Source organism: Denticeps clupeoides, chromosome 2 (assembly GCF_900700375.1).
Source record: "Denticeps clupeoides chromosome 2, fDenClu1.1, whole genome shotgun sequence".
NCBI lineage: Eukaryota > Metazoa > Chordata > Actinopteri > Clupeiformes > Denticipitidae > Denticeps > Denticeps clupeoides.
The window spans coordinates 30,463,118-30,477,011 of NC_041708.1; the positions used below are offsets into that span (position 1 = coordinate 30,463,118).

A 13,894-nucleotide genomic window follows, 5' to 3' on the forward strand; every position below is an offset into this window, starting at 1 on the left:
TTGCACACTGTGAAGCCCCGAAAGCTTCGCAATCTCGTCTCTCTGTCTACTTGTATAAGGTGAGATGACAATAAAGTTGACTTTAACTTAACTTTGACTTGACTTATGCTCAACCTGACACTTCAAAACGATGGCACTTGCCTAAACAATGAACCCAGCCTGAAAAAGTATGGCAGACAGAGAACGGTTAAAAAAGTAAAGGTATTTAACGGTATTTCCACACGTTCGAGATAGAGTGAAAACGACTGAAAACGTGCCATTTGAAGTTACTCTTAAAAACGAATGTATCTTGTTTTGATGACAGAGGCTACGCAGGCTATTTGTGTAAGAGCCTGTACTAATGGGCCACACTCTATTTAAATGGTTTCAAGGGCCACGAGGGTTCGACAGGGAGACAAAAATCCGCGTGGACCAAAGAAGAGTGCTCTCGAACACTTCGCGCACAAGGTCGCAACACGTCACCAAAGTGCGCACTTCCCCATGAACACTCGCCAGTGCGTAGAGCGCAGAAATGGGACCCAGCCGCACCGTTGTTTTTTAGCCGCTGATTAATTTACACTTTGAAAGTTAAGGAAATAGTTACTAAATAGGCTTTTGTGTGTGTGTGTGTGTGTGTGTGTGTGTGTGTGTGTGTGTGTGAAGGGGGGAATTCAGTTTAGAGTGATTAAAATATAAGCCGTGATTTATGGAGGTTGGAGAGCTCACCCCAAAAACTCGGTTAATCAATCATGGAGTCCGTGCCAATCCGTTCATTTGGGGAAGAAATGGGGACAATTTTGAGTTGTGTTGAGAAGAACTGGACGGTACCAAACTGCCGCGTGTTGTGCAGGACATTTGAAAACGCAAAAAAATTCAAGACGTAAAAGTGACTTTTAAAAGGTTTTGTTGAAGAGTTTGTTTTTTGGAGGGGGGGAGTGGGTTTGCCGGGGGCGAAGAGCGATGCCCCAACACGCGACCCATCCCAGACACGCAGCACCACGCCCCTCCAACCCGACCAAAGTTCTCCTGCGATCTCCGTCAAACTTTCCTGCAGTCGGGGTCCGTCCGGCACGTCCGCCGCCCGGCAGCAGTATTCCGGCAGGAACCCTCACTGCACACACACACACACACACACACACACACACACACACACACCCGAGACAGCGAGCGTTCCGGCGGCCAGACCTTCTGCAGGAACCCGCAGCTCCGTTCGGCACCGGTTCGGGGCAGGAACCCGCAGCCAGCCCGCTCCCCGTCGCTCCACAGGCAACATGGCCGGGATCCTCAGCAAGGACCTGCCGGACATCGAGGTACAACTTCGTGCTCGTTTGTCGTCCCTTCTGCGGACTTGGCGAAAACTTGTCTCGGGCTGCGTGGCGTGCATTTACCCGCATATTTCCGGGCATCACCCGTCAACTTGACTCTGTTCGCAGCGTGTCGCCGTGTCGCACAGCTCTTCCTGCGTCCGTGTGCGTGAACCGGCGAAAACTTCTCGCCTGATGTCGGACGCGCGGCGGAGGCGGATGTGTGCAAAAGAATATAAGAGATAAGAATACAAATCAACTCTCGTCGTTCCATCGTTTTTTTTTTTTGGTTTGTTTTTGCACTCGGGAATTCTTGATATGAGAGAAGGGAACTTTTATTAGCGTCCATGAAAGTGTCGCCCACTCCACTTTAAACGAAGAGGAACGCCCTGTTCCTCCCTCCCAAGGTCGCGCCAAGTTCACAAGGAGCCAATTTACAGATAAAGCGGGGTGGGGTGGGGTGGGGGGACACGTGACTGTCACGTGGTCGCTGATACGCTGTGCTCTGGGGGGTGGGGGGTGTAAAGCAAAGAAAGGTTCAAGAAAAAAGAAAAAGAACAGTCCAACCCTGTGCGTGGACACGTGAATCAGAGGACTGCTGTACTGATCTAAGGTCGCCCAGGGTCATTAGGCCATAAGTGAAATAAACAAAAATGTCACATTATACTCTAGGGTGGTAGTAGCCTAGTGGGTAACACACTCGCCTATGAACCAGAAGACCCAGGTTCAAACACCACTTACTATCACTGTGTCCTTGAGCAAGACACTTAACCCTAAGTTGCTCCAGGGGGGGACTGTCCCTGTAACTACTAATTGTAAGTCGCACTGGATAAGGGCGTCTGATAAATGCTGTAAATGTAAATGTCTATCATGAAATCATATAGAGTAATATGACACACCGATATGAAATAATTTCGAGTAATACATGGAATACTGCCTCAGATTGACAAAGTTCCGTGGACGCAGAATGAAACGTCTCTACATTAAAGAAAGAGAGTCCAGTTGCCATGAGTCAACTTTCAGACAAATTCACCTGGATGACTGAGAATCTTCACAGACGTTCATGGAATACTATAATGGAATGGAATACGTGGAATAATATAAAATAAAGTAGAACATGACGGTTAGTTCAGATCTTTAGATATTACAATGAATACCAGATGAATTAATGAACACACACCATATGCACAATTGCTACTACTAAACCAGGCTCATGCATCCATGCAAAACTGGAGATGCTCAGGGTTAAGTGTTTTGCTCAGGGACACCGTGATAGTAAGTGGGATTTGAACCTGGGTCTTCTGGTTCATTGGCGGGTGTTTTACCCACTAGGCTACTACCACCCTGTAAGCACACCAAGGCAGGACTTCTCAGAATCCAACACCACCCACCCCACTTTTCCAGTGAATTCCATGTGCTTAACTCTGAGTGTCTCAATTGGGGACTGTCCCTGTAACTACTGATTGTAAATCGCTCTGGATAAGGGCGTCTGATAAATGCCATAAATGTAAAATTATGGAAGTGTTCTCATAAATGAAGTGAAGTGATTGTCATTGTGAAAGCACAGCACACGGTGCACAAAACAAAATGTGTCCTCTGCATTTAACCCACCACCCTTAGTGAGCAGTGGGCAGCCATGACAGGTGCCCCGGGGAGCGGTGTGTGGGGACGGTGCTTTGTTCAGTGGCACCTTGGCAGATCGGGATTCGAACCCACAACCTAAAAAAAAAAAAAAAACTTGCCTTAAAAAGACGCAACGTTCTGTCAACGTTGACCCAAATACATCAATGTACAGTAATGCAATTACTGTTAAGAGGCAAGGACAAGCGATAAGTAGGCAGTTATATATTATACATTGAAAATACATTCTCTTGTTTGCCCTCCGTGGGCTTCAGCCAATGGGGAAACTCGGCTGAAGGGGTCACAACTCCGTTATTTACTTAACCGTCAGTATAGAACGTGGACCTCTTTCTCTCTACATGTGACTTTAAACACATCCGCATGTAAGGAAAAGTAAACTATGAGACATTTGGTGGTTTTATGCATCTTACAAATCTGTTATAACGGTCCTGCAAGCAGAATGAAAAAGGGTCTCGTTATGTTTACCGCTGGTACGTAGAAGACTTACTGTTAAAAAAAAAAATAAATAAAAAAAATTGTATTAAAATATCAAATGGTGTAAGGAGATTAAGACTGCAGCTCTGAGGCTAATCTAGCAAGTAAAAATGTTTTTTTTTTTTTTAGGTGTGGTTAAGGGATCCAGTGCAGATAAAGGTAACATTAAAGCCCCGTGTCTCAGGATTACTGAATGCCGGTGATGTCTACGGTGTGTTTCTGTGCGTTGGAGACTTTCTACTCAAAATAAAAAAAACAAACAAAAAAAAAACATTAACGTGCGTTCACATTTGCATCCGGAACAGTCACAAAGCTTCAAGTAGGGTTCCCATTTTCCCATTGCATCATGAAGGTTTTAAAACATGGAGTGGCGCTGCCCATTCTCCTTGATCTCAGCAGGTTAATATGAGTAAAGATGTCCCTGGTTCGTCACTGAGACGGTCTAATGCGGCCTTTATGGAGAGCCGACTGAAGCAAGTCAAGACTTTCATTAGCATCCTTATTCGGGGAGTAATGACAACAGTGACGTGACCTTCACCATCCTGGTGCACTTAAGGCCGGGACTAAATGACTCCTGTCTGCCAATGAAAATGGCTTTCTAAATCTCACAATAATTACCATCTCTGGAGCAATTAAATCCCACATTTTTCCTGCAGTCCTGTCAGATGTCTTATTTTAATATCCAGCGCTCCTCTGAAAGCGCTAAATGTGGAGCCCTTTTGTGTGTGCATGTAGATTAATTAAAATCCTCCAGGATCGCCATTAGAGTTCATTTAAAAAACCCACAGCAATACAGCATTCAAACAAAGAGGTATGACTTTTATGGCAGACCCTCAGCACCTCCCCTCTCCCAGCAGACGTCTGGAACGCTGACAGGGGATTGCTCCAAAATAAAATGGAAATTAAATATTATGGAAATGTTTGGCCACTCAAAAGGCTTCCGTGTTATTGCAGTTGTGCTTTTTTTTTTTTTTTGCAGAGCGCCCTGTGCCTTTGCTACAGAATTGCAATTTTCAATTCGTTTTTACCTGCAACCTGAAACTAAATGCTTTTCGCACCTTGAAAAAAGTATAAGCTTTTGAAATGGCTTTATTGCTCAGATGGCAAAATTAGTTATTGAATAGCTATATATCTAAATATCTCTGAGAGGAGCTGACCACCTTCTCCAGCTTTTGTTTAAGTTTTATTATTTCTGCACCCCAGAAGATAAATTTAATTCGTTTTTTTTTTTTATAAACTATGTTTAAAATGGTAGGTGCCCATAGCGATGATTGACAGCTCTCATGCACCCTACTTCCTCATTCTGGACTACAGTGGGGCAAAAAAGTATTTAGTCAGCCACCAATTGTGCAAGTTCTCCCACTTAAAAAGATGAGAGAGGCCTGTAATTTGCAAATAAATTCTTTAAAAATCAGAGAATGTGATTTTCTTTTTTTTTTTCTCATTTTGTCTCTCATAGTTGAGGGAAGCCTTTGATGAAAATTACAGGCCTTTTTAAGTGGGAGAACTTGCACAATTGGTGGCAGACTAAATACTTTTTTGCCCCACTGTACATAAATCCAGTAATTGCATGCCCAATACAGTGCTGGCAGCGTTGCCAGATGTGTGATTGAATGGTCCAAACTTTATAGTATTTAACTGACTACTTAACATGCACTACCAGTCAAAAGTTTGGATTCATGGAGGGAATTTGGAGAATCCAAAGAAACTTATTAAGTATTTTTAGGGCTGCACGATAAATCTAATTGCAATCGCGATGTCAGATCGTGCGATCACTTGAATGCAAAAGGAATCGACAATATAATATCTGTGGAATTGGAACTGGGCAATGCAGGTTAGAGCTGTAAATCTCGGTCTGGTCGGTTGAGCTCGCACGGTAAATGAGCACTCAGCACACACAAACTTCCAGCCTATTGTACCTATCCTTTCTGTATGATTTGCTGCGTGTAAATTTGTTTTTGGTGATAATAAATGAGTTTAATTAAATGTAATTCCGTTAATAAAACATTAATTTGATTAGCAAATCTCGGCCATCGTCGTCAGGTGATGCGTTTTAATTATCACAAGAGAGATGTGAAAATGAATGATGAGGAGGTGAAAGCCTCTTATGATTTAAACCCACTTATTTCCCTTTTCCTTTTAGTCTAGCACTCATAGACTTCAGGTCGTACGTGTGACGTCACAAAGACAGCCCGGGTGGGAATGGATATGGAGTCGGTCGACGGTGAACTCGTAGTTAAAAATGCAACAAAAACAAATTTGTATCAGTACCCAGAACCTAAACTATCCAATTTATATCCATATGTAGATATGTAGTACACTGTTCCTAAACTGTACCTGTGTTTGAGAAAAATATGATTTAATTTTATTAATCTGCGGTATTGGAAACAATTTACATAACATTTGCAGTTATGTAAAGATTTAGTAATAAGTACATTTATGTGAGTTTTTATTGATAGGCAGGCAAGTGAAAACCCCAGAAAAACCATCATGCAGCCATGATGGAGAAAGTGAAGTATATTTGATTAATCTGTTTTTTTTATTTACCTCTATTTACCTTTGAGTTAAGAAAGTGTTCAGCAGAAGCCTTCAGGACTGTTTGAATACCATCACTGTTGTCCAACTTAAGGTGGTGGAGAGAAGCCAAGAGTGTGAAATGCTGCCATCACAGCAAAAGCACCCTGCTTTGGACCATATTTACACCCTGTTCATAGTGCAATCAGTGGACCTCACAAACGTGATTACTGTTGCAATCACCTGTAATGAACCACATCCATTACCAAACCAAACATGGGGATTGGTTATCAGTTCTTTTAACTTTCAGATTTCAGATGTAGCACTACAAGTTCCCGCAATATCAGCATATACTCACTTCAAGTTCTAAACATGTTAAACCATGAAACATGGCGGCCTACGTCTATGCAGATATCCTCGATACTGATATCATGTTATTATATCGGAAATTAAGCAATCTCATATCCCCATATCCCCAATATGAAAGTTATCTGAGAATAAGTATTTTCCAGTCCTAAACCTCTCGGGGTTGCGAAACATGACAGTACATGTCTGGAGTAGTGGATTAATAATCATAATCCCATGAGTGGCATGGTAGGCTGCATTATCAGTGCAGAGCAGAGGCAGGATATTATATTCCACTGTGTAATACAACAAGGCAAGTCCAGCTCGGCCAGGGGAGCGGCACCGGCCCGTAATTAGCGCTCGTCTCGTTCATTTTCTTTCTTATTTAAAAAAAAAATAAGTATAAGTGCATGTAAAGGGCGCATGCCTTGTTTACCTCGGCTTATCGTTGCCCGCCTGGCAGTGCATGTTGGCATTGGCCGCGTTTCAAGCGTGCGGGCGGAGGGAGGGAGGGAGAAATAAGCACCGGTGGTCCAGGAATTGCACTCCTGGCAAAAAAAAGTTGGGCTGGATCGTTCTTTTAATCAATCAGCAGAAGCATCAATGATCTCGGGGGGGCGAGAGGTCCACAGAGTTGCATCGAGACTGCAGTACATGTGTGTGGTGAGCGTATGGTTCTGGCCGTTGAAGTTAGGGGTGTAATCACACTCCATATTCCTGCGGTGATCCAAATATATATATATATTTTTACGCTATGGTCCGTTTTTCATAATTCCTTATTTACTTATTTGTTCATTTATGGTTTTGATCTGCGAACCAACACGCATCCAGCCCGCCAGAGAGCGCCAGACCAGCCAGGAAGACCCCGACCCGGAAGAAGAAACGGAAGCGTGCAGCGTCGAGTATAAAAGTTGGGTGACCCCGAGGAGACGCTGCACGCTCTTTGCATGAGATTCATCATTCGAGACGCTCGCTCCCTTAATTACGATCTAGAGATATTGACCCATGAATAACGACCTTTGCCTGCCCCCGACTCCGAGAACTACGACGAAATCCATGTTCCCCTGCCTTCCTGCCGCCCAAGACGTCCTCCCGTCCAGCCCACATTCCCGGACAATCCTGAAACCCGCCGTCTTCTGATTCTCTTCTGCCCCGGTAACCCCCACGGATCTCGACTCCACTTCCCGCCACGCTGCAGCGCGTCCGCTGCTTCCTCCACGTCCCCAGTCCCCGCCAGTCTCACCCCCACAGACCAGACGCCCCCGATCCTCCTCCCCAGCCCCTAGCATGTCTGCAAATGTGTCACAGAACTCACCTTGTGACATGGGTACATAAATAAATAGACTATCCTTTTTTCAGAAGTAAGAGTAAAACATGACTGACCCAGAGGTAACAAATGTTTTTTTTTTTTTTAAGACCCAGTGACGCCCCTGACAAGATGCCACCCTGGGCAGAGGTCCATGTCACCAATACCTAAATTCACCACATAATACCCTTTGGCATATACCCATCACAGACCTTTAGAGACACCTCAGGATGCAGTTCAAGCATTGTAATTGGTGACATTCAGAAACATTCCCCATTCGGGATGAATATATAAGAATTTAATTATGGACAATAATGTGATTGTTTATTATAGACGATCTTGAATTGTATCTTGAAACGTATACTAGGTCTTAGCACTTTGAATAGTTGTTGTATTTGCCTTCACTTACTTACTAAAGAGAATACTGAATCCATGATTTAGATGTGTTATAGTGTTAACTGAAATAAGAAATTAGCCTTTAAAAACTTAGGGTGTCTTAATGAGTGTGTTTGGTAGGTCTGTCTTTCATGACAACGACACAAGGTCATGGTCCTCTGAATGTCAAATTTGTATTTGTATTGTGCGTCATTACAGCCCTTGTGTGTGTGTGTGTGTGTGTGTGTGTTGTAGAATGAGGGAATGGTGTACATGCAACAGAAACTCCTCTATAACAACGTATACTGCCACCACCAGTAGGAATGGAGCAGGAGGTGGTTGGTGGATGGGGGGGGTAAGTGCACGCTCTCCTGATCACATGTGACCCCCATCCTTCTGGTACAAGCCCCCCCCGGCACTTCAGCTTGCTTACGCACCCGTAGAGCATGTGGCATATTGAACGCCCGCCCCACCCTCCAACCCCCTCCCCTTCCTTCGCTGTGATCTGGATAAGGCCTCGGTCGTCAGGCCCCTGATTTCTTTACAGTTCATTTACCTTCGGCTTCTGTGCTAATTGTTTTTCAAGGCCCAACATGGCCAGGGACAGTTTCAAAGGCCACGTAATGAGGCTTTGGCACATATTGCCCATTACCGAATTAAAGTCGCTTACGGAGAGCACAGACTGTCTCGGGCAGCCGCCCTCCTCCCTCTGTCCAACCCAATGGTGGAATGGCTGGAGAGTTGGAGTGCCAGACTGGCTGTGCACGAACCTGGCTGCTTGTTTTGGTGTTTTGGTGCATACTCTGGGACTCAACTTTCTCGCTTGAGAGGAGTGAAGTGCAGATGGCTCGGAAGGTTCCATTTAAACTCCGAAAAATTCTGCATGTGCAATTAGGGAGCGAGAAAGATGCAACAAAAACAATGAAGAGGTAGGACACGTCGGCCATAAGATGTGTTTATATTGCTCTTCTGTCGAGGCTTTACCCATAATGAATATGGTTGATTTTCACAAATGCACTCTTCCAGCGTCTTGCCAAATATTCGTTCAGGCGGAGCTGCAGCCAACTCGCGAGCCAAAGGACTAAATGATTGGAACAATCCTGGTGTAGAAGGGAGCAGCTTGGTGCTTAAATGTTTCATGGGCCTTCTCTGATTGGCCAATGGCAGACCAGGGTGTTGATCTCTCCTTAGGCCTGTTTTTTGAGTTTATGACATGCAACATTATGCATTCTGTAATTAAAGTGAGAGGTTAGAGGTTGTGATGTAACGTCCCTGCCTGCAATGCAGCATGTAGAGTAGAGGCATTCGGGGAATATTGGATGGTATGGAGACATGAAATGGTGGTGTTGGTTAGGGGTATCTCATATGTTTTGTGCTTAAAGAGAATTATTCTTCCTGTGTTTTATCTGAAGTGCCACGGTAAGTTTGTTCAAAAGCAAATGTGAATGGCGTGTTATTTTTCAGCCTTCAGTTGTGAGATTTACTTTAGTTGATTTATATGCCACACTGGGACTGGACAGTTACAGTAAGGAAGGTGTGACCTCTATATTGTTTCATGTCTAAATATATAGATTCATTCAACCTGGCATAGTAAGGTTAAATACCAGGTAATAAAGGTAATAAATGGTGAGTAAGATGGATATTCCAGCATCTGCGTGAGACTTTTTCTCTCCATGTCACTTCCAGCTCAGCTCCAGTTACAACCGTGTGAGAGAGGGGGTGAGTTGGTGAAAGCACAACAGTGATTGGACATTAACTCATGGGGAGGACTTTTGCCCATTGGCGCTTACAGTTTAACAGGCTCTGGTGCATCCGCTGTTCTGGGATCGCAGATGAAGATGCCATAAGCAACAGAGCCTGTTAAACTGTAAGCACCAAATGGGCAAAAGCCCCTCCCTGTTAGTTAATGTCCAATCACTGGACATTTCTGGGCCAATTTCAGAATTTTTATATCAAACCATATTGCTGCATATTTTTCTTGCATAATTAAGAGCTGTTTTAACCTTTTTATAAGCAAATTCTGTGAGAATATAAGGCAGTAGTTAGAATTTTGAATTGAAACTCTGTCACGACCACGAGCTGACGGGGGAGAGAAGCGCAGCGGCGGGACACAAACAGTAAAAACAGGGGAAACACAAACTTGCCCGCAGGCGTGTGGCGATTGCCAGAACTTAAAGTTCACAAAAATTCCATCCCTGCAGAGGGGCGGAAATCACTGGCTTTTTAAAAGCAGTACTGATTGGGTACACCTGGCAACATCAGCTGTGGCCAATCCTGACAGAGCCCCCCCCCCCCCCCCCCCCCCCCCTCTAAGGGCTTCGTCCTCGGAGCCCCAGCAGTACCATCAGTGGAGGCGGCGGGGCGGACGGCGGCAACCACGGGGCTCCTGCCCTGCTGTGTCTGCCCCTTGGAGGACCCGGTCCCTCGGTCTGGCTCCCCGTCGTGGTCCCGCATGGCAGCCCCGGACCCTGGGGCCGGCTCCCTGGTGTGGTCCCGCATGGCGGCCCCGGACCCTCCAACCGGCACACAAAAATCAGGGCCGAGAACCCGGAGCCTCCGGCGACCATTCAAGGCACCCCAGGCTGGTGCCTTCTGGGATCATGCAGCCCCTCTCGCTGCACGTCCCTGCTGGCAGAGCGGCCAGCTTCCCTCCCTGCACTGCCCACTGAGGTGGAAATTATAGGCAATTAGCAAGACATTCCCAATAAAGGCGTGGTTCTGCAGGTGGTGACCACAAAACACTTCTCAGTTCCTATGCTTCCTGGCTGATGTTTTGGTTGCTTTTGAATGCTGGCGGTGCTTTCACTCTAGTGGTAGCATGAGACGGAGTCTATAACCCACAGGTGGCTCAGGTAGTGCAGCTCATCCAGGATGGCACATCAATGCGAGCTGTGGCAAGAAGGTTTGCTGTGTTTGTCAGTGTAGTGTCCAGAGCATGGAGGTACTACCAGGAGACAGGCCAGTACACCAGGAGATTTGGAGGAGACGGTAGGAGGGCAACACCCCAGCAGCAGGACTCATACCTCCATCTTTGTGTAAAGAGCAACAGGAGGAGCACTACCAGAGCACTGCAAAATGTACTGACTTCACGAGGGTGGTATGAGGTCCCTACGTCCACAGGTGAGGGGATTTACAGCATTTATCAGACGCCCTTATCAAGAGCGACTTACAATCAGTAGTTACAGGGACAGTCCCCCCCTGGAGAAACTCAGGGTTAAGTGTCTTGCTCAGGGACACAATGGTAATAAGCGAGATTTGAACCTGGGTCTTCTGGTTCATAGGCGAGTGTGTTACCCACTAGGCTACTACCACGCTTGTCTGCATGGGTGGCCATGCAGCATGCTCAGCATTTGCCAGAGAACACCAAAAAAGGCAAATTCGCCACTGGTGCCTTGTGCTCTTCACAGATGAAAGCAGATTCACACTGAGCACATTACAGATGTGACAGAGTCTGGAGACGCTGTAGAGAATGTTTTGCTGACCGCAACATCCTCCAACATCCTCCGGTTTGGCAGTGGGTCAGTGATGGTGTGCGGTAACATTTCTTTGGGGGGGCCGCACAACCCTCCATGTGCTCGCCAGAGGCACCCTGACTACCATTAGGTACCGAGATGAGATCCTCAGACCCCTTGTGAGACCATGCTGGTGCGGTTGGCCCTGGGTTCCTCCTAATGCAAGACAATGCTAGACCTCATGTGGCTGGAGTGTGTCAGCAGTTCCTGCAAGAATAAGACATTGATGCTATGGGTGGTAGTAGCCTAGGGGGTAACACACTCGCCTATGAACCAGAAGACCCAGGTTCAAACCCCGCTTAATACCATTGTGTCCCTGAGCAAGACACTTAACCCTAAGTTGCTCCAGGGCGACTGTCCCCTGTAACTACTGATAAATGCTGTAAATGTAAATCTATGGACTGGCCTGCCCGTTCCCCAGACATGAATTCAATTGAACACATCTGTAGAGAGGTCATACAGGCACGTGGAGGCCACACACACTACTGAGTTTGGACATTACATCAAAGTTGGAATAGCCTGTAGTGTGTTTTACATTTTATTTTTGAGTGTGACTCCAAATCTTTGATTAATTTGATTTCCATCAATAATTTTGTGTGATTTTGTTGTTACGTATGAGAACATGTAGAGAACAAAGGATTTAATAAGAATATTTCATTCATTCAGATCTAGGATGTCTTTGTTTGTTTATATATGTCACTCACTTTATCTCACTCACACGTAGTGCATGTTTTTAATTTTTTATTAATTTTTTCCTCAGAATTCTACAGGCAACACCCCATCATGACAACGTGAAAAATGTTTCCCTGAGGTTTTGGCAAATTTATTGAAATTAAAAAAAATCACGTGTACATGTAAGCACGTTGTAAGTCGCTCTGGATAAGGCCGTCTGCCAAATGCCATAAATGTAAATGCAAAAGTATTCACAGAATTTGCTCAATACTTTGTTGATGCATCTTTGGCAGCAATTACAGCCTCAGGTATTTTTGAATATGATGCCACAATCTTGTCACACCTTTCTTTGGACATTTTTGATGGCAGGGATGATCGGGGGAAACAGGATGCGCCCGAGCTCAAGCTTCATGGCCAAAGCTGTGAATACTTATTTACCTGTGCTTTCTCAGGTTTGAATTTTTAATACATTTTCCAAAACCTCAAGTAAGCAGTGGTGGCCTAGTGGTTAAGGAAGCGCCCCTGTAATCAGAAGGTTGCCGGTTCAAATCCCGATCTGCCAAGGTACCACTGAGGTGCCACTGAGCAAAGCACCGTCCCCACACACTGCTCCCCGGGCGCTTGTCATGGCTGCCCACTGCTCACTCAGGGTGATGGGTTAAATGCAGATCACGCATTTCACTGTGTGCCCCGTGTGCTGTGCTGCTGTGTATCACATGTGACAATTTAAAAAAAAAAAATTTTTAAGCTTTTTTATCACATTGTCATTATGGGTTGTTTCGTGTAGGATACTGAGGAAAAATTAATCCATTTTGGAATGTAACATAACAAAATGTGAAAAAAGTGATGCGCAGTGAATATTGTTCCAGATTCACTGTATATATTTTAGACTTTACTTTAAATTCTTTTAAATTTTGCCTTCATTTCCTCAAGTAGTTTTAGTGATTTGCAGCCTCTCACTCTCTGGGTGACAGTCGGTGGGAGTCTGCCTCTTGTACCGTATCTAATCATATTACCGCTGGAGCGACATTCAGGTCCCGGGCTTAATATTGCTGACCTACCCACTGTTGCCTTATTTCAGTAATGGCAGATCAATATGTGGAAATTCCTTTATTGATTGACGCAGAAGACGGGGGCACGTGCCGGAGGATTGCCGGCTCATGGTTAACTGCCCCTCATCAGTGACAAAACCCCCCCCCAAAAAAAACAGTAAATAATTTCCTCTTCAGAATAGGCGACCAGATGTTAGAAAGAGTTAAGTTGCCCCAGCGTCTGCTTTCATGCATGCTAACTCTGGCATGGCTGCACGCATGCCAAGTTTTGGCAGGTCTGGCTTTTCTTTCTTTCTTCCCCAAGCGATGAGGAAGGTCAAGGTAATTTATCGCACAATATGGTGCTTCTATTGATTGGACAGGGAAAGGGCAAGCCCAAATGCTTCTTTAATGGCCATGTGAATATTTTAAGCATGCGTTCCCACCTTAGAATGAGTACAGTAAGTCAGATATTAGGCCAGGCCAATCGCTTAACATCACCATAACAGTAATTAAAAATGGAGGGTTATGGTTATTGAAATGGTGTATGAAATTGGCCTGCGCTGTAAATGTTTCGGAGCTCTTTGGTGTTCTTTTTTTGTGTGTGTGCATTTTTTTTTTCTTATTCTCACACACACACACACACACACACACTTGAACTTCCCTCTGACTCAAACCCTGGCCTCGCACTAATTACTGCTTGGAGCTGAATTTGATTTGCCATTTCCCAATGTCTATCAT

General features: G+C 45.1%; 1 protein-coding gene across 3 annotated transcripts in view; it reads left to right on the top strand.

Annotated features, from left to right (window-relative positions):
* Positions 1 to 900: 900 nt before the first annotated feature.
* LOC114779991 (dihydropyrimidine dehydrogenase [NADP(+)]-like) overlaps positions 901 to 13,894 on the top strand; it is a 90,634-nt gene continuing 77,640 nt past the window's right edge. For all 3 annotated transcript variants that reach the window (XM_028967548.1, XM_028967549.1, XM_028967550.1), the window contains exon 1: positions 901 to 1,289. In XM_028967548.1, coding sequence (XP_028823381.1) covers positions 1,251 to 1,289 — 39 coding nt within the window. In that variant the 5' untranslated portion in view covers positions 901 to 1,250. The remainder of the gene's footprint in view (positions 1,290 to 13,894) is intronic.